At 38.2% G+C, this 26,899-nt stretch overlaps 1 protein-coding gene across 2 annotated transcripts in view; it reads right to left on the reverse strand.

Annotated features, from left to right (window-relative positions):
- Positions 1-26,899, reverse strand: part of ZNF521 (zinc finger protein 521) — a 265,231-nt gene that overhangs the window by 98,176 nt on the left and 140,156 nt on the right. Inside the window, exon 4 of one of the 2 annotated variants that reach the window (XM_079718024.1) lies at positions 17,291-17,372. In XM_079718024.1, the coding sequence (XP_079574150.1) occupies positions 17,291-17,372 (82 nt within the window). Of the gene's footprint in view, positions 1-17,290; positions 17,376-26,899 lie in introns of both variants that reach the window. The other variant, XM_079718023.1, reaches the window with a different exon arrangement.

The following is a 26,899-nucleotide window of genomic DNA, read 5'->3' on the forward strand; positions in this document are numbered from 1 at the left end:
GACCTATTTCCCACAATTTCCAAAGAATTCTGAAGCAGAAATATACTTAGCTCTTTCAAAGTAGTTTGGCTTAAGGAAGTAAAAAAAGAATAACCAGGCTAAGTCCTAAGTTACTGCTTTTAATGGAAATATAAATTTTGTCAAAACCAGTTAAACTTGTTGCCTAGCAAATGGCATCAGCATCAGGCTTTGATGCAATGATCGCAAAGGAATCACTAAAAACACCTCAACCGAGGCTCCCAAATCGGACAACTTGTGAACACGGGGAGAAATTACTATTGCGTCTCTTGAAAATGATACATAGGCATCAAGAAAGTGTGTTTGTCTCCTTATACTATGCACACCAGCTGGCCCTGTATGTTGGGGTCAGATGCTTAAGCCTTGATTTCCTCATCTGTATAATGGGAAGAATGACGCAACCTCATGTCACAGCCTGAAGAATAAATGATCGAAATCTATTTGAGGGCAATATTGAGTGCACTTAACACGCAACATGTTTGCTTAATTTTTGGTCCTTACCAAAAACAAGACCCAGACCCTTTGAAATGTATTTCTTATGATTTACACTTCTATATGTGATCATTTATCAATCCACTACTGACAGGGAGTAGGAATTTGGTTTGAGATAGTTCCATACAGCATTTCACAAACCAGTTGCTGGTGTTGGTAGTGATGTGTATGTATGTATGTATGTATGTGTGTGTGTGTGTGTGTGTGTGTGTGTGTGTGTGTGTGTGTGTTTTAAATTTAGGAAAATCATGTTTCACGTACAGAACTGTCCTGGAATTTTGAGCATACAAGTTTGTTATTCCGAGCCATTTGATTAAATTTAACCACAGGAAACTCTTCCAAGTCCTAATGAAGCAGCATTTACATCTAAAAAGGGAGCCAAGCCAAAAAACATCCTTTTCTAATATCTCTCTTTCAAACATCAGACTCCAATATAAGCTCCATGGTTTTCATTTCACTTTTTTTTTTTTTTTTGCGGTACACGGGCCTCTCACTGCTGTGGCCTCTCCCGTTGTGGAGCACAGGCTCTGGATGCGGCAGGCCCAGCGGCCATGGCCCACGGGCCCAGCCGCTCCGCGGCATGTGGGATCCTCCCGGACCGGGGCACGAACCTGCGTCCCCTGCATTGGTAGGCGGACTCTCAACCACTGCGCCACCAAGGAAGCCCTCATTTCACTTTTATACCATCTCTCTGAGCTGTTGGAAACAGGTCAAACACAAGACAGGGAGTGGTGTACCAGTAGGTCTTTGGTGAAAAGGGTTGGCAGCAGTTCTACATACAGATATGTGTGCATGTGTATGTACACACATACACACACACACGCACTTAACTACACAAACTATAAAAATTTATTTTAAAGAAAGGCCATTAAAAAATTAGAAAACTATAGTTACTGACAGAAAATTTGAATTGGAATTCAAAAATCAGCCATATAATTTAAGACCTTTGAAATGAATGTACTTTTAGTTCATAACATAACATGTGATAGTTCAAGACACAGATTAGGTAAAACAGGCCTTTAAAGAAAGTTAAAATTACCTTTTCATTAAGAGAGAAAAGTTTTTTTGCCTCTAAACAAACTGATACAACTTAGAAGATTATAATTTTTTCATAAAAGACACATATACTTGCACACAATTTTACTGACTATGTCATTACTATGTTAAATTAAGCTGTTTCAATAACTGAAGAAGTTACAACTAACCGAAACAGCCTGGACATAGAATGCGATCTTATGATATTGCCAGGTTTCCAACATCACATTTATTCCATGCGATGGTGCACTTCAGCATAATAATGCGAGGATCCTAGGATGCAGCAGACACAGAAATAATGTCAAAAGCAATTCTTCACATTTGGATCTTACCACATCAAGTGCAAATAATGAACTTAAACATGAAAATGCAATTTGCTCCTTTTAAAGTATACATTTTTAACTCTTGCAATAAACAAAAAACAAAAAAAACCCCCACCACATTCATTTCCAATGCCTCGAGGTAAAGAGGATGGCATCTATCACAAGTGCAGAGAATGTCTGAAGGATTTAGAAGCAATCTTTTCATAATGCTTCTTTGGGTGAGGAAGGAGAGTTATGAGTTGCTCAAAATTCATAACGATTATTAAGTTTACATCCTCACAGAAGATCTGCCACCATTGCATCTCTCAGCTAGACTGTCAGCATCCCTGCCCAACTCTACTGAGAATAGGTCTCTGGTTCAGGACATTCATTCATTTTGTGGCATTAGTGCTCCAGTGTATAAAACAAAGATTCTGTCCCATTCAAAAATCAAACAAACAGAAACAAAAAAACAAATTGCCTCCAGTGGAACAAGGATACAATATCATAACTGAATTCAGGTACTCATTCTATCAATAACCCTGCATGGAAGTAACTTTAAAAGGGAAGTAAGTTTTTATTCCAGCAAGTTGATTCCAGATTATCAACTTGTGTGTCTGTGCCTGCTGGGCTATTTGAATGATTACCCTGTCCCTCAATGCCCTCAGCTATGACTGACCGGGCACCCTTGGCCATGACCCCTCACGGTAAGGAAGCTTCCTAAACAACAGTGAGCTTTCCTGCTTGATGAATTCCAACCTCACAGCTCATCTAAACTGAGCCTATGGGCTTCACGGTTTTCCTTCTTACTCTCCGCATAGGTCTACGGGAAGTTATGAAACATATTTTTCTAGTCCTCCCAGGAGCAAGGCCAGGTTCACAATTTGACCTCAGAAACACAGCAGTCCTGCAAAGCCAGACAGCCTGATAGAACTGAGTATTAGTGTTCTCTGCCTGGCCCAACACAAACCATAACATGCAGCAGGGAGCAATGTTGCTTGTGGGAAATGACAAGCAATGGATCAGTGGGAGAAAAATAATGGAATTTAATCACATAAAAATATCCCAGGCACACAGCTCCCTTTTCAGCAAGCTGCCCACCTCAGGTGAGGGCACAATGTTCTTCTGAAACTAAACCACTTATAATTTACAAGGGAGCTACCTAGCCAGATCTTTTGATCAGATTAAGTTATAGGATTCTGGGCACACCCAGAGATGTTCCTTCCCATCACGTGAGTATATGCACCTCCTGGAATAATTTTAAATGCACGTACAAAAACACCTATGTACGCATCACAGATGTCTTGGATGTGTGAGAAACGATCCCAGGAACAGGGCAGGCCCATGTGAAAGACTGTCACAGACTAATTAAGGACACTGCTGCCGAAAAAGGAAGGGTGACCCTGCAGTCTTATTTACACAATTTCCAGCCAGAGGGCTGTGAAGTGGAGCCCCAGTGGGGGCATTTCTATCTGAAACCCAAGGGCACCTGCATTAAGGAAACTGGTGTAAATGAATCCCTTTGCTCAATGACAGAAGTAAAGACACCAATCCTTCAATTATCTTGGTACGGAATCTATGTGCTGACCCTCTTGGATTCTACATAACAAGACACAGTTATCTCTTATTTTATTATTATTATTATTGTTTGCACTTCACTCTGCATTCATTTAGAAGGAGGACATTTTGTGGCAAGAACAATAAAGCTTTTTAGGCAGAAGGTAGTGATTCAAAAATTGCAAAACCTCAGCTTTCAAAAATAGCCTAAGTGACCTCTTGCAGTACTCTGGCCACTCCAGCAAGCAGGAGGCAACCCCTGTGAAGAGCGAATTCTGGCAAAGTTCTCTCTTCACAGATGATGCACAGCTTAAGCTATAATGAGTTTTTGGGTTACAAATGCTGAACGCATTAATATTCCTTGATGATAATTATCACAGTATAAGCACCTTTCCCAATGTGAGTAGCATAAAGCAACTGAAGCAGCATTTTTGCTACATTTGAAACAAGCTGGAAAATGGGATTTTCTACTCTTGTAACCTGGGGTCAACATACATCAAGCACTGAATATTAAACACACCTCTAGATGAATCCCGCATCCCTTTCCTACTCTTCTGCTTCATGTATACCTAAAGCTATCTCCTTTATCCATTCTTCATTATGAAATTCTTGATATGAACATACATGTGACATATATAATTCGAAAAAGAAATGTGTTTCCCCCCAATCACATGAATCCTATGTTTCTTCTTATGAGAATACAAATAGCACATAAAATCAGTAAGCCATGCTTTACAGATGAGATGTGTCTCTCTGCAGTTTGAATGAATACTGTGGTCACTGGCTGCATATAAAACAGGATGAAAATTAGAATTGAGCAAACAGGCTCCTAGAAGAACCAAATGCATCACACACAAGACAAACTACATACAGCCTTTATCTTTATACTTTCAAAACTCATCATACTCTTAAGCACTGAAAGGTTTACATGTGAATTCTAAGCCACCAACACGGTAACAGTCATGATGTCAGCAGCATTATTTACTGGCAATAGTTCGCTAAGAATCCTGGAAACCAATTTTCACTCCAGATTAAAAGGACAATTATTGTTATTTGGATAATAACCATCAAATATTATAAGAAGAAATTGATAAAGGTGATTCATTATGCATTATTTCAGTAGTATCTGTCTAAGATTCGCTGTTTGCCTAGCATACCCCAAACGGATGCTGTATAGACTTCACTTACTATACCCCAACTGGATTTCATAATGTGCTCAGAATAAACTATAAACTGACTTTTCCTCATCTCTTTTTCTTCCTCTCTCTCTATTTAGTGAAAAAGAAAAAAATGTCTATTTTAAAGCTCAACTGATACTAGGATGGCTCAAAATCATTACAATATAAGAGCCTCCTTTTTAAAAAGTATGCTATAATATCATTTTAAGATTCTATGTAAACAATCCCAACAGCACTTTGACTTAACGGTGACAAAATGAAAGCCAGTTCAAACCCTTAATCCAAAGAATGGGAATTCATTTAGGTATTTTTTTAGGTGTGAATCTGCTGAACTCATTTGTACCGTGTTACCCACACTTCATTTAGATAATATGCCACGCTATAACTGCCTCAAGTTCTGTAACATCATTTTTACTTATGTGCTGCAAAAACGTCTTCAAATCCCATTTGAATAGAAGGCAGGGTTAGGAGGGAACCTTTACTAAATATTTAACAGCACCATCAGTTTATTAAATACTATAATGTGAGAGCCATGAAAACATGATATACAGTGATTGCCTTTTTTCTAAAACTTAATGCTTCTGCTCATTTTGAATACTCTGCAAGCCCATTCATCAGCAGAACTGATGCATTTTAAAAAGTCCTCATTTACTAGCAGATAAATGTGGTTAGAGAATCTTTTTAGTGTAGGAATGATTGGAAACCTACTTGGTTTTACTGTGCAAAATTTGCTTTGCTTTGCTCTGGCCTAGGGAAAAAAAACCCTCACAAAACCTTTAAAAGAGCATGCAAAGGAACACTGTTTAAAATAAGAGAAAGTAGGGGGTATTTTTGGTTCACAGGAATATAAATACACCAAAACAAGGCAACAGATTTACAGACAGCTGATAAAGTACATGTATTCATCGAATCTGGAAATAGTATCTCAAATACACATCATATAATGAGATTACCCATTGTGACGTTGCTTTTGACCATGACATTGATGGCAGGTAATTTCATTTGCAACTATTCATAATTGCATTTTTTAGAAGAACGGGTTAATACAATTTTGCATTTAGTCTGTTAAGATATTTTAAACTAAAACTATGCTTTCTTTTAAAAAAAAGTTAATCAGAAATTCTGTAGCCTGTTGCAGTGGGTAGAAAGTAGGAATTCTCTCTGAAAAGATATTTCTATTCACAAAGAGATACACTATAGTCTAATTTAAAGAACACCCCCTTTCCACTGGAGGCCTGCAGAGTGAGCGTTTACCCTGTAAACACTGTAACAATGATTATCTGTGCTCCCCTGTTCTCAGTGGAGACTCTTGCTTTAGAAAATGTCTTGTGGTGACTTACTAAATTCAGGCTATTTCAATTAGTATTACTGCACATTAAAAATTAATTGCATTACTGAGTGGATTAAGGTTTAAATTTCAATTCTACAGTATGTGCACTAGAAATGACAGCTAAAAATCAATGCTCCTTGGCCCACAATCGGAAGTGTGTACACTTGAACAGCGCGGGCCTGGCGTCACCGGCCAAGCAGTTTTAAAAGACTTGATAGTTCAATTGAAGGTGTGTCAGCTCTAATTCTACATTTTAGTTTGAATGCTGCACAGTAGCTCAGCCTTAGAAAAAGAAAAACAGAACAACCGTTGACCTAACCATTTGGAAAAACAAATGGACACGCGTACTAAAATTATGACAACAAAGGGATTAAAATTCGCATATAATTATACCCAGGCTAAAACCTTGTTCATAACTCTGTTTAATAAGAACACAGGATCCTTGACTTAAATCCACACTATTTTTTTTTATTAGTTACTGAGTGACAGCAGTCGGTTGGGGGCAGGAAACAGGCTATTTTGTAGAGACATTACTACTATGTACAATGCTCATAATAACTTTATTCTATGGGTTTTTTTTGTTTTTATTTTATTTATTTATTTATTTTTTTTTTTTCGGTACGCGGGCCTCTCACTGTTGTGGCCTCTCCCGTTGCAGAGCACAGGCTCCGGACGCGCAGGCTCAGTGGCCATGGCTCATGGGCCCAGCCTCTCCACGGCATGTGGGACCTTCCCGGACCGGGCACGAACTCGTGTCCCCTGCATCGGCAGGCGGACTCTCAACCAGTGCGCCACCAGGGAAGCCCTATTCTATGTTTTAAAGAAGCCCAAGAAGATATGGAAAATACAAATCCTTTCCTTAAACAGCGATCCTATTTAAGCCCCCTTTATAAATTATTAAATCTCTTTGGGGGAAGGGACAAATGAGTTGATCATCCTGACGACAAATTTATTACATCTAGACGAAACGTATGAAAAGAAATGGGTCACTTTTATTCACAGTAAATTTGTTCTTCTGAGAAGATGAAGATGGGGAACATTACAAACCAAGTCCACGGAGTAATGGAGGGTCAATAAAGGCTCACCAAGCCACCCAGGGTATCTGGGTTTGGAACTGAATGGTGATTGGTATGTGCCTAAGAGAAAAAATGCTGCCTGCAGTGTTCCTTAAGATGCCCTCTGCGGTTGCACCTGCACCGGTGGCCAAGAGCAAGTTCAGTGGCAAGAGAGTAAAGGAGATGGGAAGTAATAACAACAATAAAAAGAATAATCTGTTGCAAATGGACCCCGAGGTGTAGTAGTCATCCCCATGCAACAATCACCCTTCACTGCAATTTACTGATGTGGCTTCATTACAACACAGCATATAAAGGGGCAACGTACAACGTGCACTCTTGAAAGCTATGTGGTTTGATGCAGCACACACCACCCTAGAAGGCACTGCTCGGGGAGCCAAGTCAGATTGTACAAAAGTGAAATTACCTGTAAAAATATTAAATAGAGACGTAACATGTGTACAGCATCGTGATACATGGGCGGGGGGTGGAAAGAGGATAAAAGGTAGCAGGGAAAGGTGTTTCCTTAGTGAACTATTAAAGGCATTCCAAATACATCTGAATTAAAACATCCTTTGAAGAGGTAACAACTTTTAGCTTTGTTAGAAGGAAAAGATAAAGGATATGATGTTTCTTGTTTGGGAAACAGAAACTGGCACTCTGTTTCCTATTCTGAGTCTTCATAAAATGAACTTAAACCATGTTCTTACGTGAACTTTAATACGGCACATTCAGGTTACTATTATACAAAAGGAGAACACGATTCGCTTCTCCCATTCTGGCCTGGCTGTAGTTCAAAGTCTTACTTTTCAGTCAGTGCCCAGAAGATGCTGAAGCAATGTGTTAAGGCGAAAAAAGAGATTCTTTCCTCACTAAGGATCATTGAGTATGTCACTGGTTAATTCTTGTTCTATGATCCTCATTAGCATGACTCTCAAGTTTCTGGTTATCATATCCGAAATATTAAGACATAATAACTATGAAGGTGCAGGTAATTGGATATTAACCAGAACATACTTGACTGGGCAGGAGGTAGGGCCCTGCTTAAACTAATCCTGAAATATATTAATCACCAATTAATGAAAGGGTTTCGAATTCATTTTCCATTACAGAACACCTCCGAGTATCTAAGCTTTTTCTAACAGAATGACTTGGAATAACAGGATAGAAATAAAGAATATGGCCATTTGATGGTGGGCCTGAATTAATTATTTACAGCCTGTTGTCAGGTAATCATGAACACTATAGTTAAAGCCTTGATTACAGTTACGAAGCCTGATGCAAAGAAGAGGGGATACTTTTCAATGTTCAGCGGCCTTGGTTTAAATTCCAAATTTTTTTCCTTTAAATGGCAGAGCCATAGCTAAATATTTCACCAGAGAGCTGTCATAATATTATCTGAGTCTTTCAGCCTAAGCAGACTGTAGCCCTCCAACCTAGCAACAGATGTACTCTTAAAATAAAAACCAATTAATGGGAGCCAGAGAGATCCAGCAAAGGCATGCTTTGTACATAGTAAACAGGAAGTAGTAAGAAGGTGATGAATATATTGATGGATAAAAACCCTGACTAAGTGGTGGTTGAAAAGTCACCACCACTTAGATGGAAATAAAGTAATGCTGAGAAAAGAAAATGGAAAAAAAGGAAAAGAAAACAGAAAGAGGAACATAGAGAAAAGGAAAGTCATATTTCTCTAAAATCCACAGGGCTGTGAGATTGTGTCTGATGTGTCACAGATGTTTTCCTAGTTTGGTTGTAAAAGCCCCCACTAAGCTCCCTAGAAAAACTTCTGTACCTATTTCACTGAGTTAGAGAAATTGCTACCAAAATGCTATTCATCTTTTTAAAAATTTCCAAGTACAGTATCCTCACAAAGAAGCTCTAATATCTTTTCCAACTTAAAAGGTGTGCCCCCAAGATTCTCTGAAAAAAACTTACATTTTCATATACAAACTACTATATATAAAATAGATAACTAATAAGAACCTACTGTATAGCACAGGGAACTCTACTCAATACTCTGTAATAGCCTATATGGGAAAAGAATTAAAAAAAAGAGGGGATATATGTATATGTATAGCTAATTCACTTTGCTGTACACCTGAAACTAACACAACATTGTAAATCAACTATACTCCAATAAAATTTTTTTTTAAATGACATTTTTATGTCAGAGAAAACAAGGTGTTTGGATGAATGCAACGGAAGCAAGGGACTGAAATGATGCCATCTCTGTTTTTCCTGCCTTTAGTCACTTAATTTGATGAAAATAGTTAAGAAAACTCCTGTTATCTCCAGATTTTTAAAAAATTTCTGTTCTTTGTTGAATTTAATTTTAATAATTCTTAAATAAGCACTCACAGCAGATGAACTAAGATACACAGGCATGTCAGCCCTTTTATCAACAATTTTGCCATAGAAATACACAAACATTTCAATGGCTCTTCATTAGCAAACAAATCAACAAGTGATATTTTAATGCCTGACTTTATTCCATCTCTGTGGGGACCGTAGTTGAGAGTGTGATGTACAGTACAGAGAAAGGAATCATCAGCCACAGCGTCCCAGGGCTCTCTCCATTGAGGACTTCGAAGCCTCTGCTTAAAGAGTGCATTTAATTGACTGATAGACAGTAGCTTCTTTGTTCACAGAAGACAGCGAAGTAATGGCAGCTTGAAAATCGTACCATCTACAGGGTCTCCTGAGACTAGTAACAGGGGGATATGTGTCAGGAATAAATAAATAATCTAATTATTAAGCCACTTCCTGTCAAGTTAACTCCAATTTGTTCGCTTTTGAAGGCAACAAAACGAGGCATTTTTCCTCATTATGCTTCTCTTTTTATACCAGTAGTAATCACAGGCGGATTAAAGGGTGCCTGATTGGTTTTTTTGTCAAGGAACTGAGAAGCAGCCAACAGTACAGAAAAACAGAGTTGGGGTTAGAAGAAATTTCATGCTTGTCTCCTTTCCAGCTCCCTAACAGCCCACACGGCTGCCCCATACAGAGCTGCCAGCTGTACAGCAAATGTGTACCCCTCCAACTGAGGCCTACTGGGCCACAGGCGCCATCCTGAGAGCTGTGAGATACCTTGCAATCTTGGCAGGTAGCTACTGCTGTCATAGGCATAATTCTAAAGGTGACCTAGGAAGCCCTATCAGCTCACCAAATGCAACAATATGAGCAGCTGAAGTTCAACGCCTACTCTCCATATTGGCTCCCTTTCCTTTGTTTACTGCTATGATTGGCCCCCCAAGTAGGAAATAACCTATGGAAATAGGTCATCAGAGACCTTTTCTTTTTATGTGTCTGAGCCGATCCTGTGGAAATAGGTCACGATGCCTATGAGTACGTGGGCCTGTGTGTGTGCGGGGATTGATCTTTTTATCTTTTGCTGATGACTTTCCCTGCCCTCCATTGAGAAATGTTTTGCAAACTTCATGCAGAAACAGACACCCACACTTGATAAACAACATATCAGACGGTGAGTGGAAACGGATATGCCCGTGGCACATTCTACTGCAAGTCAAAGGAGGGGACAAAACCAGAGCCAGAAGCCCTACCAACGTCTCTCAGACAGTCACATGGAACCTTCTATCTGCCACAGACTCTGCCCAGCGTCTCTGTATGGAGCTTAGGAAGGAAGGCTGGCATCCCGTAATTCTTCTTGGGAACAACGTTCTTCTGAGGTCTCTTTTAGGACGATGTGTTCTAAAAAGTAACAAGAAACTGTATCTTCCATCTGTCAGTGGGCTCAGTGAAAGCCCCCAGGCTCACAGAAAATTAACATCAGGAGAAATGTCTAAGAGGCTTTCATAGGCGCTTGTAAATTAGAAACTCCACTAACTGCCAGTATTTTTACTCTTGTAAATCAAAGCTGCTAGGTGCAGGCTGAAACACAAAACAAGGATAAACATCCTGATTTGTCTTTTAAAAGCTTAACACTGAAATAATAGAGAGGCTCAAAGATTTCCTTGAAAAGTTGCTTCTGAAATAAGAATCCAAATAATCAGGATGAGCTCTTGAAAACTGTATCTTATTCCAAACAGATTTTTTTTTCTTTGAAAAGATCTTTTTGCTTTCATATTAAATTGTCTTTGTTTTTAGAAAGGCTCATGGTAGCGGAGCTTGATAATTTCCTGTGTCACCACTTTGCACTTGGTAAACGGTGTAGCTATGTTCTATTTATGCCTGCGTATGTCCTTTCTGAATACGTCTTGAATTTTTGTTAAATTGTGCAGATAATTAAACCCTCTTCATATTTACAGTCTGCGTCACTGGTACCATGAATTCTGTTTTCAGTTACTGTCTGCAAATTCCCTCTCTGAACAATTTCATATGAAGCAATAACACTTCATTTTACATACGTTTTATCTGATGTCCCCATACAGAGCTGCCAGCTGTACAGCAAATGTGCGGTTCTCAAACTGAGGCCTACCAGGCCACAGGCGCCATCCTGAGAGCTGTGAGGCACCTTGCTGTCACTGGCAAGCTTCCTTGCTGTCACTGCGACCATCACTCCACACTTCATACAACTTAAAATCATCTGATTATTAGAATTTGTGGCCCACACTCCATTTTATCCTTTATTTAATCTATCCCCACATCACACATTTGTTTAAATGTTTTGGCTGCTTTACAAATCATGCAGCCATCTGCACAGTAGGTGTGACACCATTTTTTAGACAAAAGTTACGTGGCAAACAAAGATAAAGTCATTTGAAATGCTTTGGTGTTTGTTATTCTGCCTGGTTCACTTGGACCAACTCTAAGAAATAAACAGAATTATCTGTGTAAATCGATGAACATCTATAAAAAACAACACCCAGCAGAATGCGGAGCTTGCTCCATTACCTACGTTAATATCATGACAGCTGAGGAGAGATGACCTGGCCCACTTCTCATCTCTCCTGTACAGATGGCTATTAAAGAGAAAGTATCCCTTTTGTATGGTCCATGTAGAAACCCTTTATGGGCTTTTCAAATAAGCCAGCATTGCCCACATGAGGGTAGCTTTCTGTTACCATTAAACTGCCCAGATTTTATCTTTTTTAATTCAGCTCCAGATGAAACAAGCCAGTATTTCAACATATTTAACACCAAATGCTTGTTTCTTACTTCCCCGAGTTTTGTAAGCAATCAACTGAAGATGACTTAAAAAAAAAAGTCAACAGTCTTCTCATTTAGAATTCATGTAAACTCCAGAGAACCTAAGGACTTGGAGCTTCTTAGGACAGTGCAGGTGGACACATATCTATACACCCACACATATATACACTATTGTAGATTCATTCTATTCATTTTTTTTAAAAAAGCAGCCAATGAAAGCTGAGAGAGTAAAGCACAACATGGCTCTTTATCTCCCTATGCAGAGATCCATATCTTTGGATATTTACCCTTCAGACACATAAAATCCAAAACCATTATAGGCCTCAAAATATTGGTTTTAGTCTATTCTAAAGCAAAATCACTCAAGCTGAAATGTTTCAGAGGTGATGCTGAATGTCACAGAACTATAATGAAGATTAGTACGTAGTGCACCATCCACTAAAGAAGTGGAAATGCCATTTGTGACCCTGGGCATCAAACAAATTGCAGAACATACGGATGTCACCTGCCACAAGCACAGACTAAAATTCCACCACACTGTACAAAACTGGCCTATGCATTCCTTTTGTCTTGATATTAGTCGTTCATAGCACGTGTAACATAATACATAGGGTAGATATATTCCCACGAGCACTGTGGAAAGCTTGAATCTTTTCATGATCTTTTAAAAACTGTAACTATCGGGCTTCCCTGGTGGCACAGTTGTTGAGAGTCCGCCTGCCGATGCAGGGGACACGGGTTCGTGCCCCGGTCCAGGAAGATCCCACATGCCGCGGAGCAGCTGGGCCATGGCCGCTGAGCCTGCGCGTCCGGAGCCTGTGCTCCGCAACGGGAGAGGCCACAACAGTGAGAGGCCCGTGTAGCGCAAAAAAAAAAAAAAAAAAAATTGTAACTATCCATAAGGCACTGAGTATTAGAGATTTGAATAAAAATAGTTAATATCTATCAATCTGTGTTTTTGTATTAGTTGTCATTCATAGTCCCAAATTCTAGCTTTGCTTTTCTAAAAGATAAATACGTTTGCTTCATCCAAATACTCTAAGCGTCACCCTTGATCCGGGACATGTTTGTTAATGACTATTTGTGGATTTTCCTATTTTTTCGCAAAAGAGTGTACTCTGCCACCTTAGATACAATTTTGCTATTACATCACTCGTCTTTCTGATCAGATGAAAAATAGGAAAAAAAAAAACTTATTAAGTAATCTTCTCTAAGTCAATTTTTAACCACAATTCTTAAGTAAATGGTTTATATTCATTCCCTTCATATTCTCCATATGAGAGCTATGAAAGCAAAGGCTGGAAATAGCCATAGCTATATAATGACCACTTGTCCTCCAAAGGCCATGACTGTAGCCATCAATTCCAAGGATAATGGTATTTCTCCCTTTTGATCATTTCTTCGTCAATCTGACTGGTCTTCGATGGTGAGCTTACTGCCGGTTGTCTACCACCAGCCGCTCGCAATTTGCTCCCTCTGTTTCATGAGACAGTTGTCTGTGGCTGTTTGGAACACATTGGTCTCTTTGGGGATTTATGCGCTAGTTGCAATGCCAACCTCCGTAGTGATCGAAATTTCTTTCTAACTAAAATAGATAATTAGAGGCTGGTAACTATTGGTCAAGAATTATCAGAGTGAAAAAATTAAGCTTCTCATAAATAGTTCTTGGCAATGTCATCTCTTTGTATTGTCGCATGCCTAACAACCCTTTATTCAGAGCACTTACAAATTTGCTCTACTGCTGTTGAGCCTCATAATTTTATATGAGGCAATCCCTTTCCTGGGTTAAACACATTTACATTCTCTGGTCTCATCACGATCTGTGCTAATCCATACCAAATAATAATAACAACAATGATAATAATAATAACAGAAATCTCAAAGAGGAAAAAAAACAATAAATATTTACTGTGCTGATAAGAAGAGACAAGTGAATAATGAATTAAAGGACACAGTGCACAACGGCTTCTTTCTGTATTTTCAGGTCAAAAGCCAGTGTAAACTATGTGAAAGGAACAGAGGAAGACAAGAAAAAATGTCTCACCTGTGCAGACTTTAAAAGAGGGAAATCTTTTCCCCAGGAAAGCTGTTAAAATGTTTCGTAGCTCTTTGTGTGTGTGTGTGTGTGTGTGTGTGTGTGTGTTTGTAAACAAGAAGAGAAGAGAAACCTCTAAATAGCCACTGGTCTGATTTCTTACTGAAACTGTGTCAAAATGCAATCCAGACTGAGGTTTTCTTTTTTTCCTTAATAGACATAAGTCAAATCCCGAATGCATTTTTATTGAGTAATTATTCCTGCAACTCAAACCATGTGTTCACACCTAGCTGCAAAATGGCACTTATGCAGAGCATCTCCAGTGTATACCTGGTAGAAACACTGATGGTTTTCCTTTCACAAATGTCCCTGGCCAAAAGCCTGAGACTAGCATATCCAGAAAGAAGCATGGAGGTTCCCTGACATTGAAATTGCATTAAAACATGTGGGCTACATAGAAGCAAATGCAAATGACTTGGTCAAAGAAGGGATTTAAAGTTATACCTCACTGAGTCATCTGCAGACCTTGTTTTCCATCAGGTGACATAATCTTTCCCCAGACTGACTGAAATGGAAAACAAAATCTGTAAAAACACTATAGACCCTCTTAACAAAAAGAGTAAGAGGCTTTTCAGATAGCCTCTAATCTCTCTTCCCTGCTAAATGTCTGGTTGAGATTATTTTTTGATTAGACAGAAGACATACAAAGATACACAACCTAAAAATACCTACCCTCAACGGAGGTATTTTAGCCAACAAAATCATGCTGCCTGCCTCATTTGAAAAACTAAGCATCACACTGGGATTTTAAAAAGGGATATCTTAGCCTTTGTGACATCCTCCCCTTACACATTCTCTCTCTCTAGATATTAACAATGTGGAGGAAGTGTAGGGACTTGGATGCATGGTCAACAGATGTAACAATTAAATGGATACTATTCATTTGTTTGGGCCTCAAGTGCAAGAGAATTACATATTTTATTATTAAAAAAGCATGAATATTAACTAACTAGGCCCTCTGTGAAAAGGAATAGAATTTGCTTCTCTGATGGAAGGTGAATTGTTAAACGCTCAGATCCCAAGAGGAGATGAGTGTCATATTAATCCACCATAAGGTAGAAGGGGGAAAGCTTTGGGAAAGCACTAATGATGCAAGGAATATTAAAAGAAATACTAAGGGAAAGGTATAAAGCAATTTAAAAAAAGGACCAGGACAAACCAATGAATATTTTGGACAAATGATACTAAAATCAAAAATTCCTCTCACACTCAACATTCCATTCAGATTCTACGTGTGCAAAAGAACATTAATACTGTGTTGAAAATATATTCCATTTGTTCATCTGGGCCCTGGGATAAATAATAAATCCAGAACCAGAAACGTGTTTACATAGAATAAAACTAATCAGAAGCACAACGATTCACTAACTTTTCCACAGGCTGCAAACTTCCAAGAAATATTCTCACTAAAGCCCATGTAAAACTGTAGCATAATGCAGAACCATTAATGACTCTCACCAGTAAACTCTACTCAAGAAATAAAGAGATGGAAAATATTAACACTCATTATTTGGAAAGAAGAATTCATTTTTTCTAACCCATGCCGCCCCCCACACCAAGTCCATTTTGAAAGTTTATGTAGAGTATTTTTTTGGAATCCAAAATAGAAAGGAAAATAGAAGAAACATTTCAATCTCTCTTACACATTGTCATTATCTTCTAAACACTCAATAAAACTGTCAGTGTTATTCTGGCACATTTAAGAATAGGCCATTTAATGTATAAGAAAATCACTAATAATATTAGTACTTAAATCTGGAAAATATAGAGATAAAGTGACCAATATTTTAGACCAATATTTTAGCTCTTAGGTATATGTTCTATTTTGCATAATTAAGCAGTTAGTCTTTTATAAACCATAATCCTCCTAAAGACCATCATTTGAACACTATACAGCAAATCCTATCGAAAACCTATTAATAAAGTTTCCAACATACTTTTGACTTCATTTTCATTAGTATATACAAGAGCATTAGAAGTTTTGTTATAGCTGGTTTTAAGGATCGGTAACTATAGTTGGAGCAACCCTTCTACTATAAGTTCTCAGAATGCAGCTGATTAGTGTCTGATAAAACTTGTTTACCCCTGAAAATGAGTTCAGAGTCTAAAATGTTGAATTTTCTTTCCTTTCTTAGAGTTTGAGAGTAGGAGACCATGAGGTTGATCAGACTTTTAAAATATTATATCACAATTATTTACAGTATTATAAAACACCATGAAAGGAGTATGAAATAAAAAACTCTCATAGTGTAAAAACACAAATGAATGACAAAAATAGTATAAAGTAATAGCAACTGCCATTTTACTAGTAGAAAAAGATCTGCTTGATAAAGTTTAATTGGCTGGTAAAATTCTTAGTGTTATTACTAAGTGCTTATCAAATTAAAAACATAGGAGGTAACCCCAGAGGAATTAAGGGATAATGGGACAATATGAGTAAGTGAAAAAATTATCCTTTTAGTTCTAGCCCATGTGATAAATGCAAAATCCCTGAAAACAGTGGCTTAGAGCGACTTCAGAGATCTTTACCCAAACTGCTTTTACAAAGATCTGTGTAAAATTTGGTGGGGAATAAAAAATGATGACTGAATTCTTTATGTGATCGTTATGATAATGATTATTTCCAGGCTGTTGAAACCATACATATAAAATTATTTTACGGCAATTTAAATTATTTATGTTTCCCTATCACAAAAACTCACCACTCTACATTTTGATACAGATGCTTAAGCAACACACAGCACTGCCATTACCATAATAACTTCTGAAATTAAAACCTGTCTAAAACTCTATGGAAAGCTAACATCCAGTTCATTAACCATTCCTGTTAGTTTTCAATAATGCAAAAATGATTAGAAGTTTAATTTGTTAATCACCTGTGTTTTGACTGGCAGTAGATACATAATCCTCTCCAGAAGTCTAAACTAGCCCTTGCAGAAAATAAAATGTGCTAATGTCTTATCAGGCCTAATAATAGTAATAAAACAATCAATCATGCTTAGGTAAATCATTGATGGTTGAACAATTAATTCATCTTTAACTCTGCTTAATTATATAGGCACTGATGTACACAAGGAGGAGAAAAATCTATGGGTAATAATGTTTAGAGTGTCACTCACCAATCATGTGATTTGCAACATGCACCTGAATGTCCCATTCATTGTAGAAAACCATCTGACACTTGATGCACTGGTAGGTCTTCTTCTGAGAAAACAAGTATAAACAGAATTACTTAGACACATGCATTTTTAAAATTTTAATTTAAATTTTAAAAAAACCCAACCCTACCTACTCACAGCATTTTCTTGAGACCTTGGTCTTATATATGTTGTTAACCAAGCTTCTGTGAGGCCACTTGGGCAAAATTCTATGTCCTTACTATGACCTTATGGCTTGATCCTAACACTATGCTTTTAGTTGCAAAGAGTTGGAAGAAATGAGGGCACATAACTATGGCATAATATATGTTTAAAGATACCTAAACTCAAAAACAGAAGTTGGTATTAAAAAAATATCTGGGGGTTTCCCTGGTGGTGCAGTGGTTGAGAGTCTGCCTGCCGATGCAGGGGACACGGGTTCGTGCCCTGGTCCGGGAGGATCCCACATGCCACGGAGCGGCTGGGCCCGTGATCCATGGCCGCTGAGCCTGCGCGTCCGGAGCCTGTGCTCCGCAACGGGAGAGGCCAGAACAGTGAGAGGCCCACGTACCACACACACACACAAAAATCTGTAACACATGGCTGAGTTTCAGAAACCGATGTCTTTGAAGATCAGGCACACTTCCATTCTGACCAACATAACTGTGGTGTTGTTTCTAGATATTTTTAAGTAAAATAGCCAATAAGTTAAGATTCACAAAATGTAGCTAAGAGATATAGAGACGATAATTTTAAGGTGAAGTATGAAATTTAGATGATGTTTCAGAAATTGCTAAGTACTAGCATTTAAATACATATCTTCTATAAAGAAATCATGTCATATTGAACATTCTAACACCATTTTATCATTTTACACGAAAGTCTTGTGGATAGAACAGGATTTATTATAATTCTTGTATCATAAATAAAGAAACTGAGGTCCAGAGAAGTAGAAAAATATGCCTGATGTCACAGTGCCACACAGCTGGGAAGAGAAATAAGCTCTCTTGATTCTAAATGCAAGGCTCTCTGATAAAGGCAGCTTTTATGATTTCACATCTTTATTATTGTGTCCCCCATACAGCTCAGTACATATTGGATGAACTCAATAAGTAAAGTACTGCTTAAGTTTTCCAGAACACAGTTACATAAATGCCTTTATGATGAAACTTGACATTTATAATTAAAAACCACCTTGGAAAACAAAATAAAGCCTTATGAAATAATCCATTTGAAACGCTCTCAAAAGTGAGAAAATGACATTTGTAAAATCACATCAATAACAGTTTGTTAAGGCATTCTTATAGAATTATCACTTCATCAGCAGTCATATAAAAATTGTTTTACAAACGGTAGCAATAGAAAATATCAGTCTGTCGATTGCAATTAATTTTAAAGAACTCAACAAAATCAAAGTTAAGCACAAAAGTGTAAATGCTGTTAACGTAAAGTTTTCTTAATTGTTGTCACTTAACATAGTATTTGCTTCCGTAACAGAGGATGGTATTCCTTGAAAAACACAGCAGTGCAGGCATATTTCCAGTGGAAGGTTTCTATATAATCTAACAGGCTTTGTACATTAGGCATGTTGTGAATTGAGTGTGCTAGGTCTAAATCTAACACGGACTTGAAAAACCCTGACAATCACCAAAGAAGATTCACTGTGCTGAGCTGTTTACAAGATGCTTTTGATGGTAACATATAGAGCAACATGTGTTGCATAAATAACATCTATCCCTTTTTTAACAATATTTCCCTTTAGAACTAGTTAGAAAATATTTCTTACTCCCAGATGACCTACATTATATATTGTTTATTAGCATACTTCCAGCATTATTCCTGATATGTGACCTTGCTGAACAACAAAGAAACATAAACTTAATGGCTAGTCTTTTCTCTTGTTAGCAGAGTAAAACATACAATATGTCGAAAACTGTCTCCAAAAATGATGACTGATGAATATGTTGGCAGAATATACTAGGGCTTTTTTTTTTTCCTGGTCTAATAATAAAGAACAAAATCACTTGACAAGCCAAAATAATAAAATATCAGCACTTACTATTGCCTTTAAAATGAACTGACACATTTGAAGATCTATGTTTATAAGTTTTCTTTTATCATTGAAAGAAAATGCTTTTGTCACTATTGATAATTCAAATACTAATGCTACTCTTAAGACAACGTCCAAAATGTTACTTTCCATTCTTATTAACAAAGTTATATTCTGATCTACAAGCTCCTAAATTTGGGGCTAGATGGAGTTAAGAATTTAATGTGATCAAAAACAATATACCATGGTCTTAAAATGCTGCAGCTTAAACTTCATCTCACTGTACATCTCGCATTTCCCAAATACAAAGCAGTGATACACCAATTGGGATGTGCTGTAGTTTTCTTTTTAAAGCTATGGTATAAAATTCATTTTTACCCTCAAATTTTTTTAAAAAAAATTTAAAATGACCTTTAAAACATTCCTTATTGTAATTATAGACTCTTCGCAAAATATTTGAAAGACCCCCTGCCTGCCCGCTTCTCCCCCATACACCATCTTTAAGTAAAGCAGTTATAACCTCTGAAAGTGTTGGCCTTGCGGGGCTCATTCCCTTGGAGGTAAGGCCATTCCAGCTCTGTACAGCTGAGGTTATGAAGGAATTCTTCCTCATTCTAGGCCCAAATCGACTTTTCACCCATTGGTCCTAATGCTAGGCTCTGTAGCTATAAAGAACAGGCTGAACTTCTTGTCTAAAATGACAGTGACATGAACCCCTTTTCAGACTGAAAATAGAGTTATGGTGTAAGAAATGCTTTGAGCAACTTTCACTATCCCCGTTACTTTCTTCCAAGTCAATCTTTTAACCAACAGAACCCCAAATTAAGCATAATACTCCAGGGATGCCCTGACCTGTGCAGAGTACAGGACTGTCACCTCCCTTAGAACAGCTGCTTCCATCTACATAGAAGACAACAACAAAAAGAAAGTCAACTGAGATCATTTCTTTTAAAAGCAGATAAAAGTAGAAACAGAACTTCCATTGTTTGGGCCCCAGATTGGCCTTTATCAACGCTTAAGTTGTCAATTTACTTGAAATGCTAATTTAGTACAATTTTTAAAAGAGACTTTTTTTCATTAGCCTTTTTTAATGTGCTACTTGGGAGTGGGGTTGTCATTTCCTGATTGTTCTCTTTTGTTTTCTGATACTGATAGATGTAATTATCAAGGATACAACTTTTTCCCAGCACCTCATTATTTTTGATTGATTTTGAGAACAATTTAAATGTGCCTTTTTGACACTCTTGTTTTCAGTGATACTCTGGTTAAGGTACTCAGAGACTTTCAGAAAAGATCATCTCATAAATTAAAAAAAAAATGATTAGGATCTCTAATAATGTATACTTAAAAAAACCACATTATTCTGATTAACCTCCCTCCCCATTCAATCTATATTCCATTAGGACTTAGGCTTCACATTTAGCCTCATCGAATTAAAAAAAAATTATACTTTGTAGTTGTAATTACTTTGATTTTTTTTAAAAAACAAAACACTGAGTGTAAAAAAAAAAAAAATCAATGAGTCCATAGTAATCCTCAAAAATAGAAAAGGAAAAATATTTCAGTTGCCACCATCGAAGTGACTATTACATGAAACTCTCATCCTGAAAATTAGTAATTAAAGGCACAGAAGCATCATGATTTTTCAGGAGGTAGTGTAGTTCATGCCTTTTTGATGAGGGAAAGCTCTTTTTTACCGAAGGCTGACAGTAAGGGATGACAAAGTTAGAAATTCACCATTTTGCAATGCCAATAAAATGGTCCAGGATAATCATTAATGGATGCTAAAACTATTAGGAGAAAGGTTAGTCTCAGAGACACAATTTTCATTCTTTGATAACAGCAAGAGAAAGATGTACCTTTACAGAGACTCATCTGGTGGCAATCACTGTAACCAGACTATTTAGCTTACCATTACTAATAATGGATATTATATGTCTCTCAGTGTGATGCAGTATGAAGTATAATACATCATAATAAAGTATTCTTATCTAAAATGTATACCTGAGTCTAATTAAGCCTTTAGATGAAGCATTCTAATTTTGGGGAAATGCAGGGATAGAGGAACATGTGTTTCTTTGAGGAAAAAACATTACAGAAATCCAGAATAATCTTCACAACAAATCAAGAACATTCTTGCCCTGTTATCTTCAAAAAGTTAACGTTTAAGGGGGAAAATAACTGGAGAGATTGTTCTCAAATGAAAGAGAGAAAAAAGACAACTACTTAATGTAGTGTGAGGTAAATATAATGTGTGGTTTCTGAACGGGGGAGAAAACAGCTATAAAAAGGTTTTTGAGGAAATTGGGGAAATCTGAATATCAGCTGATTATTAGACAATATTGAGGGATTACCACTGTTAACTTTCTCAGATGTGATAATGGTATTATGATTATGTGAGTAAATGTCCTTTCTGTTAGGAGATGCATACGGAATATTTAGATGCGAAATGGCATGATGTTTGCAATTTACTTTCAAAAGATTCAGAAAAGGGGGCTTCCCTGGTGGCACAGTGGTTGAGAGTCCGTCTGCTGATGCAGGAGACACGGGTTCGTGCCCCGGTTCGGGACGATCCCACATGCCGCGGAGCGGCTGGGCCCGTGAGCCATGGCCACTGAGCCTGAGCATCCGGAGCCTGTGCTCCACAACGGGAGAGGCCACAACAGTGAGAGGCCTGTGTACCACACACACAAAAAAAAAATCCAGAAAAGACGAACATATATAGTCATATATAGATAAAGCAAATACGGCTAAATGTTAACAATTATTAAATCTAGGTGCACGCTTGAACATTTTCGTAGTAACAAACAAGTGGGAATAAATGAATAGGGTAATTCATAATATGTAGTTTTGTCAACATTAAACCCCATCCCTTCCTTTCATTTTACATTCCCACACTTGGTGTACACCAAAAATAATTTGTGCTTAGTTGTTATAAATACCTTTGTAAACATTTTTGTATTGTTTGGAGGGATTCTTCAGATGTTTGTTTTTTACGAATCTCATGTATAAACCCTAAGAGGGCAGGAATCATTGCTGACATCCATTTCTGTAGTAAAGTAATAACAATTCCTTACAATTGCATCATACTTTACAGTCTATAAAAACTCATATGGGTGGGCTGCCCTGGTGGCGCAGTGGTTGAGAGTCCGCCTGCCAATGCAGGACACACGGGTTCGAGCCCTGGTCTGGGAAGATCCCACATGCCACGGAGCAGCTGGCCCCGTGAGCCACAATTACTGAGCCTGCGCGTCTGGAGCCTGTGGTCCGCAACAAGAGAGGCCGCGATAGTGAGAGGCCCGTGCACCGCGATGAGGAGTGGCCCCCACTTGCCACAACTAGAGAAAGCCCTCGCACAGAAACGAAGACCCAACACAGCCATAAATAAATAAATAAAAATTAAAAAAAAAAAAACTCATATGGGTGAAACTCGCAACAAAACTGTGAGAATAGATAAAACAGGGATTATTATCCTCATTTTCAGATTAATTAAATGACTTGTCCCAAGTCATGAAGGTTGTGAATACCATAAGTAAGGCCAATATTCTACCCTGTCTCCCACCCACTGGGTTTTAACACAGTTTAAACTATGATCATTTGCAGGCAAATTTACAGCTGCATTTTAGGTGCGTTTTGGAAGAATGCTCTCCTTAGAATTGTTTAGTGCTTTGGTCCTTGACAATGCCAGGGATGGTATGAGACTAGCTGATGACACTGAAGGAACTGTTTCTAGACACTTTCACCATAGGCTCCCAGTCCCAGACCCTTGACCAAGATCCACTGGGCAGAACTGGCTCCCCAGAGTCCCCCAGTCTGCTTCAAGATTTTCTTTTGCTCTCAGTGTCTTGAAGTTTTATTGTCATATTTTCAACTGTATATTTATGTTTATTTGTCCTGCTCAATACTTAAAGGACAATTTCAATCTGAGGGTTCAGGTATGTCTCCAATCCTGAAATCTTTCAGTGACCTTTGCTTCCGTTTTTATGTATCTCTCCCACTTTCCATTCATTGCCACTGGAACTCCTGTTAGACACAGACTGGAGCCTCCCAATCTATCCCCCATGTATCTTAACCATTTTTTCATTCATGTTTTAAAAATCGGCTTGTCCTCTATGTTCTGGTCTAGGTGATGTTCTCTGTCCTTTTACAAACCATTGGTTCTCTCTTCACTGATGTTCAGTCTAGAGTTTATCCTATCGACTAAAGCTTTTATTTCAGTGACTATTTGTCATTTCTAACGTTTCTAATTTTAAAAACAAGTGCTCTTTAAAAAAAAAATTCTACTTGGATTTGCTCCAAAATTTGTCACTCTTTTTAGTGAAAATCATACTTTCATTTGTCTTTCTAAGCTTCTAAACACACTTATTTCAAAGTCTTTGTCAGACTGCTCCATATAATTAATTTCTTCTAGAGTAGAATCTTGGTCTCATAGCAGTTGGGTTTTATTTGTCTTCTTTACTACATGAATCTAATGAATCATTCACATATTTTGGAATCTTGGTTTGAAGCCCATTTTTAGTGAAAGGTTTTTACTCTATGTGCTCATTCCTCCCTTTCCAGTACTTTTGCCATTGCTTCTACTAGGCCATCCAGGCTACCAGACCAGGCTAGGTCACACAGGGGCACTTCCTGTGTATCTGCTGTGCAACAGGGATGTCAGAGACACTATGAGCTGAATCACAGGACCAGCATATGGCTAATTCAGTTTTAAGTCACAAACTGTATCTCTCTTCCTACTCCTTTAACTGTACAGCTCACAGGCCCTAGATCCATGTATTGCTCAGCAACAGAACCTTTATTCTAGTTTCCTGTCATGAGCAATGAAGTTTCTCCCCAGGTCCTGCTTTAAGCAGCAGGTCTGGCTTTGTCCCATAGGTAATGAGAACTCTAGTTACCACTTCTTATTTCTGGAATAGAGTCCAGGAGACCCCTGGCTTCAACCCTGATAACCACTTGGTTTTTAAATTTGGTTCTCAGATCTCAAAGATGGACAACTGTTTTGAGGCTGACTAAATCCATTTGGTTTTCTAACTTTCTATTTTGTCTATCATTGGTATATGTTTGGAGCATCAAAGCATGAAGTTACAGAGCCATTTTTCAAGGATATCCCACAGCCCTCAGGCCTCTCTATATCACCAATCCCAAACCTTGGCAGTGGCTATCAAGGAAGAATTAGTCTCAGACTCAATCGGGACCCCCTGAAATTAAGATGTGCACAATGATGCTATAAAATACCAATTCTAAATATAACCACCAGTCTTAGTAGGAAAGCAACTTTAGGATTCTCTTTCTGCAATTAGTTACTATGCAGTGGCTTCATCATTTAGCTGTGTGACAAATCATTTAATGATCCTAAGTCTTAGTTTCCCTCTCTGTAAATTAAAAATAATAAAACTTACAATTATAGTTGATGTGAGAAGAAAGTAAGAACTATATAAAAGTGCTTAGCTTGGTACCATGCCTACCATGTAGCATGTCTGCATTAAATAGTAACTACCTTTATTACTTTTTAAAAAATTAATTAATTAATTTATTTATTTATTTTTGGCTGTGTTGGGTCTTCATTTCTGTGCGAGGGCTTTCTCTAGTTGTGGCAAGCGGGGGCCACTCTTCATCGCGGTGTGCGGGCCTCTCACTATCGTAGCCTCTTTTGTTGCGGAGCACAGGCTCCAGACGCGCAGGCTCAGTAGTTGTGGCTCACGGGCCTAGTTGCTCCACGGCATGTGGGATCTTCCCAGACCAGGGCTCGAACCCGTGTCCCCTGCATTAGCAGGCAGATTCTCAACCACTGCGCCACCAGGGAAGCCCCCTTTGTTACTCTTTACTTGATAGGTTATTAGGGAGACGGAATGGAATGCCCGATGAGCTGTATGGCACAACAAAGTTGTTTGTCAAAGATTATTTCTCACTCTTTTATGTGGACTTCAAAACCATATTAAAATTTCCCTAAACTAGAATCCAGTAATTTAGATTGTATGGAAATTAGCAAGGGCCAAACAAATGTTTATTAAATAAATCTTTAAAAATTAATTGCATAAAGAATGTCACAAGTTGGTGACAGGGTTGTGGGGTGGGAAGGAAGAGGAGGGTAGAACATGTGAAAAAAGGTTCAACCTTGCTTGGAAAAAAAGCTGTTTTCAAGGGCTATAGCAATATCCATTACCATTTCAAAGACAAATATGTTAATTACACATGAGACATATATTTAAGATCAGTGGCACCTTTACTTGGCATTATTTTGTTGGCAAGCAAATGGATATTATATGTGAATGAAAATAATGAACCTACAGCTTTCCACAAATACTCAATACTTCAGACATTTTAGTAATTTGGTTTGGTCATTTTCCAATTCTGAATGTGTGTGAAAATAAGTCAATGAACAGAGAGGGAGAATAAATGGGTGAAATTAAATGAAAGCTACTAGTGAGGAAAAGCTCACCCAAATAATTCATTAAAAAAACACCAGTATCAACTTTCTATTGTGTGTTTTCATGGTGGTTAAAAGGAAGACATTATTGTCTTACAGATGTAGTTAATGTCTAGACATTAAGCACTATATAACACTTTACACAATGCCTGGCATGTACTAAAAGCTCAATAACCAAGAGGTATTACAAGGAGGAGAGAACACACACAAAGATTAAACTGTTATAAGTATTCAATATTTTGCCCACCTAACATGGCAAAGCAGTAAATGGCAAACCAAGTACCAGTCAATGTTGGCAAGGAGAAGACAGTGAAAACATACCAGATAGGCATGGGTTAATATGGTCTACAAGAATCAGGAAAAGCTCCCTGGGAGAGAAAAGACTTAATCTGAGGTCTAAAATGGAAATAATTTCCTTGAGTTCAAAACCCAGATACAAAATGTCTAGTACAGGGCTTCCTTGGTGGCGCAGTGGTTGACAGTCCGCCTGTCGATGCAGGGGACATAGGTTCGTGCCCCGATCCGGGAGGATCCCACATGCCGCGGAGCGGCTGGGTCCGTGAGCCATGGCCGCTGAGCCTGCGCGTCTGGAGCATGTGCTCCTCAAAGGGAGAAGCCACAACAGTGAGTGGCCCGCGTACCGCAAAAAAAAAAAAAAAAAAATTATTTTCAAAGCTGTCATCAATAGTCAAAAACCAGGAAATAATTGAATCTGCAAAAAAAAAAAAAAAAATCCAACTGCTATTCATTAAAAAACAAAACCCATATCAAAGATGGAGTAATTTCCATGAATTATACCAGACAAATTTCATGGAAGGAATTTATTACCTTGAAATTCAGGGAGAATTATTCTATTTTTTTAAGTTTAAAATGAATTGTCGGACTTCCCTGGTGGCGCAGTGGTTGAGAGTCCACCTGCCGATGCAGGGGACATGGGTTCGTGCCCCGGTCCGGGAAGATCCCACATGCCGCAGAGTGGCTGAGTCTGTGAGACATGGCCGCTGAGCCTGCCTGTCCGGGGCCTGTGCTCCGCAACGGGAGAGGCCACAACAGTGAGAGGCCCACGTACCCCACCCCAATAAAGAATCTGCCTGCCAATGCAGGGGGCACGGGT

This window comes from Hyperoodon ampullatus (assembly GCF_949752795.1).
Source record: "Hyperoodon ampullatus genome assembly, chromosome: 13".
In the NCBI taxonomy this organism is placed as follows: domain Eukaryota; kingdom Metazoa; phylum Chordata; class Mammalia; order Artiodactyla; family Ziphiidae; genus Hyperoodon; species Hyperoodon ampullatus.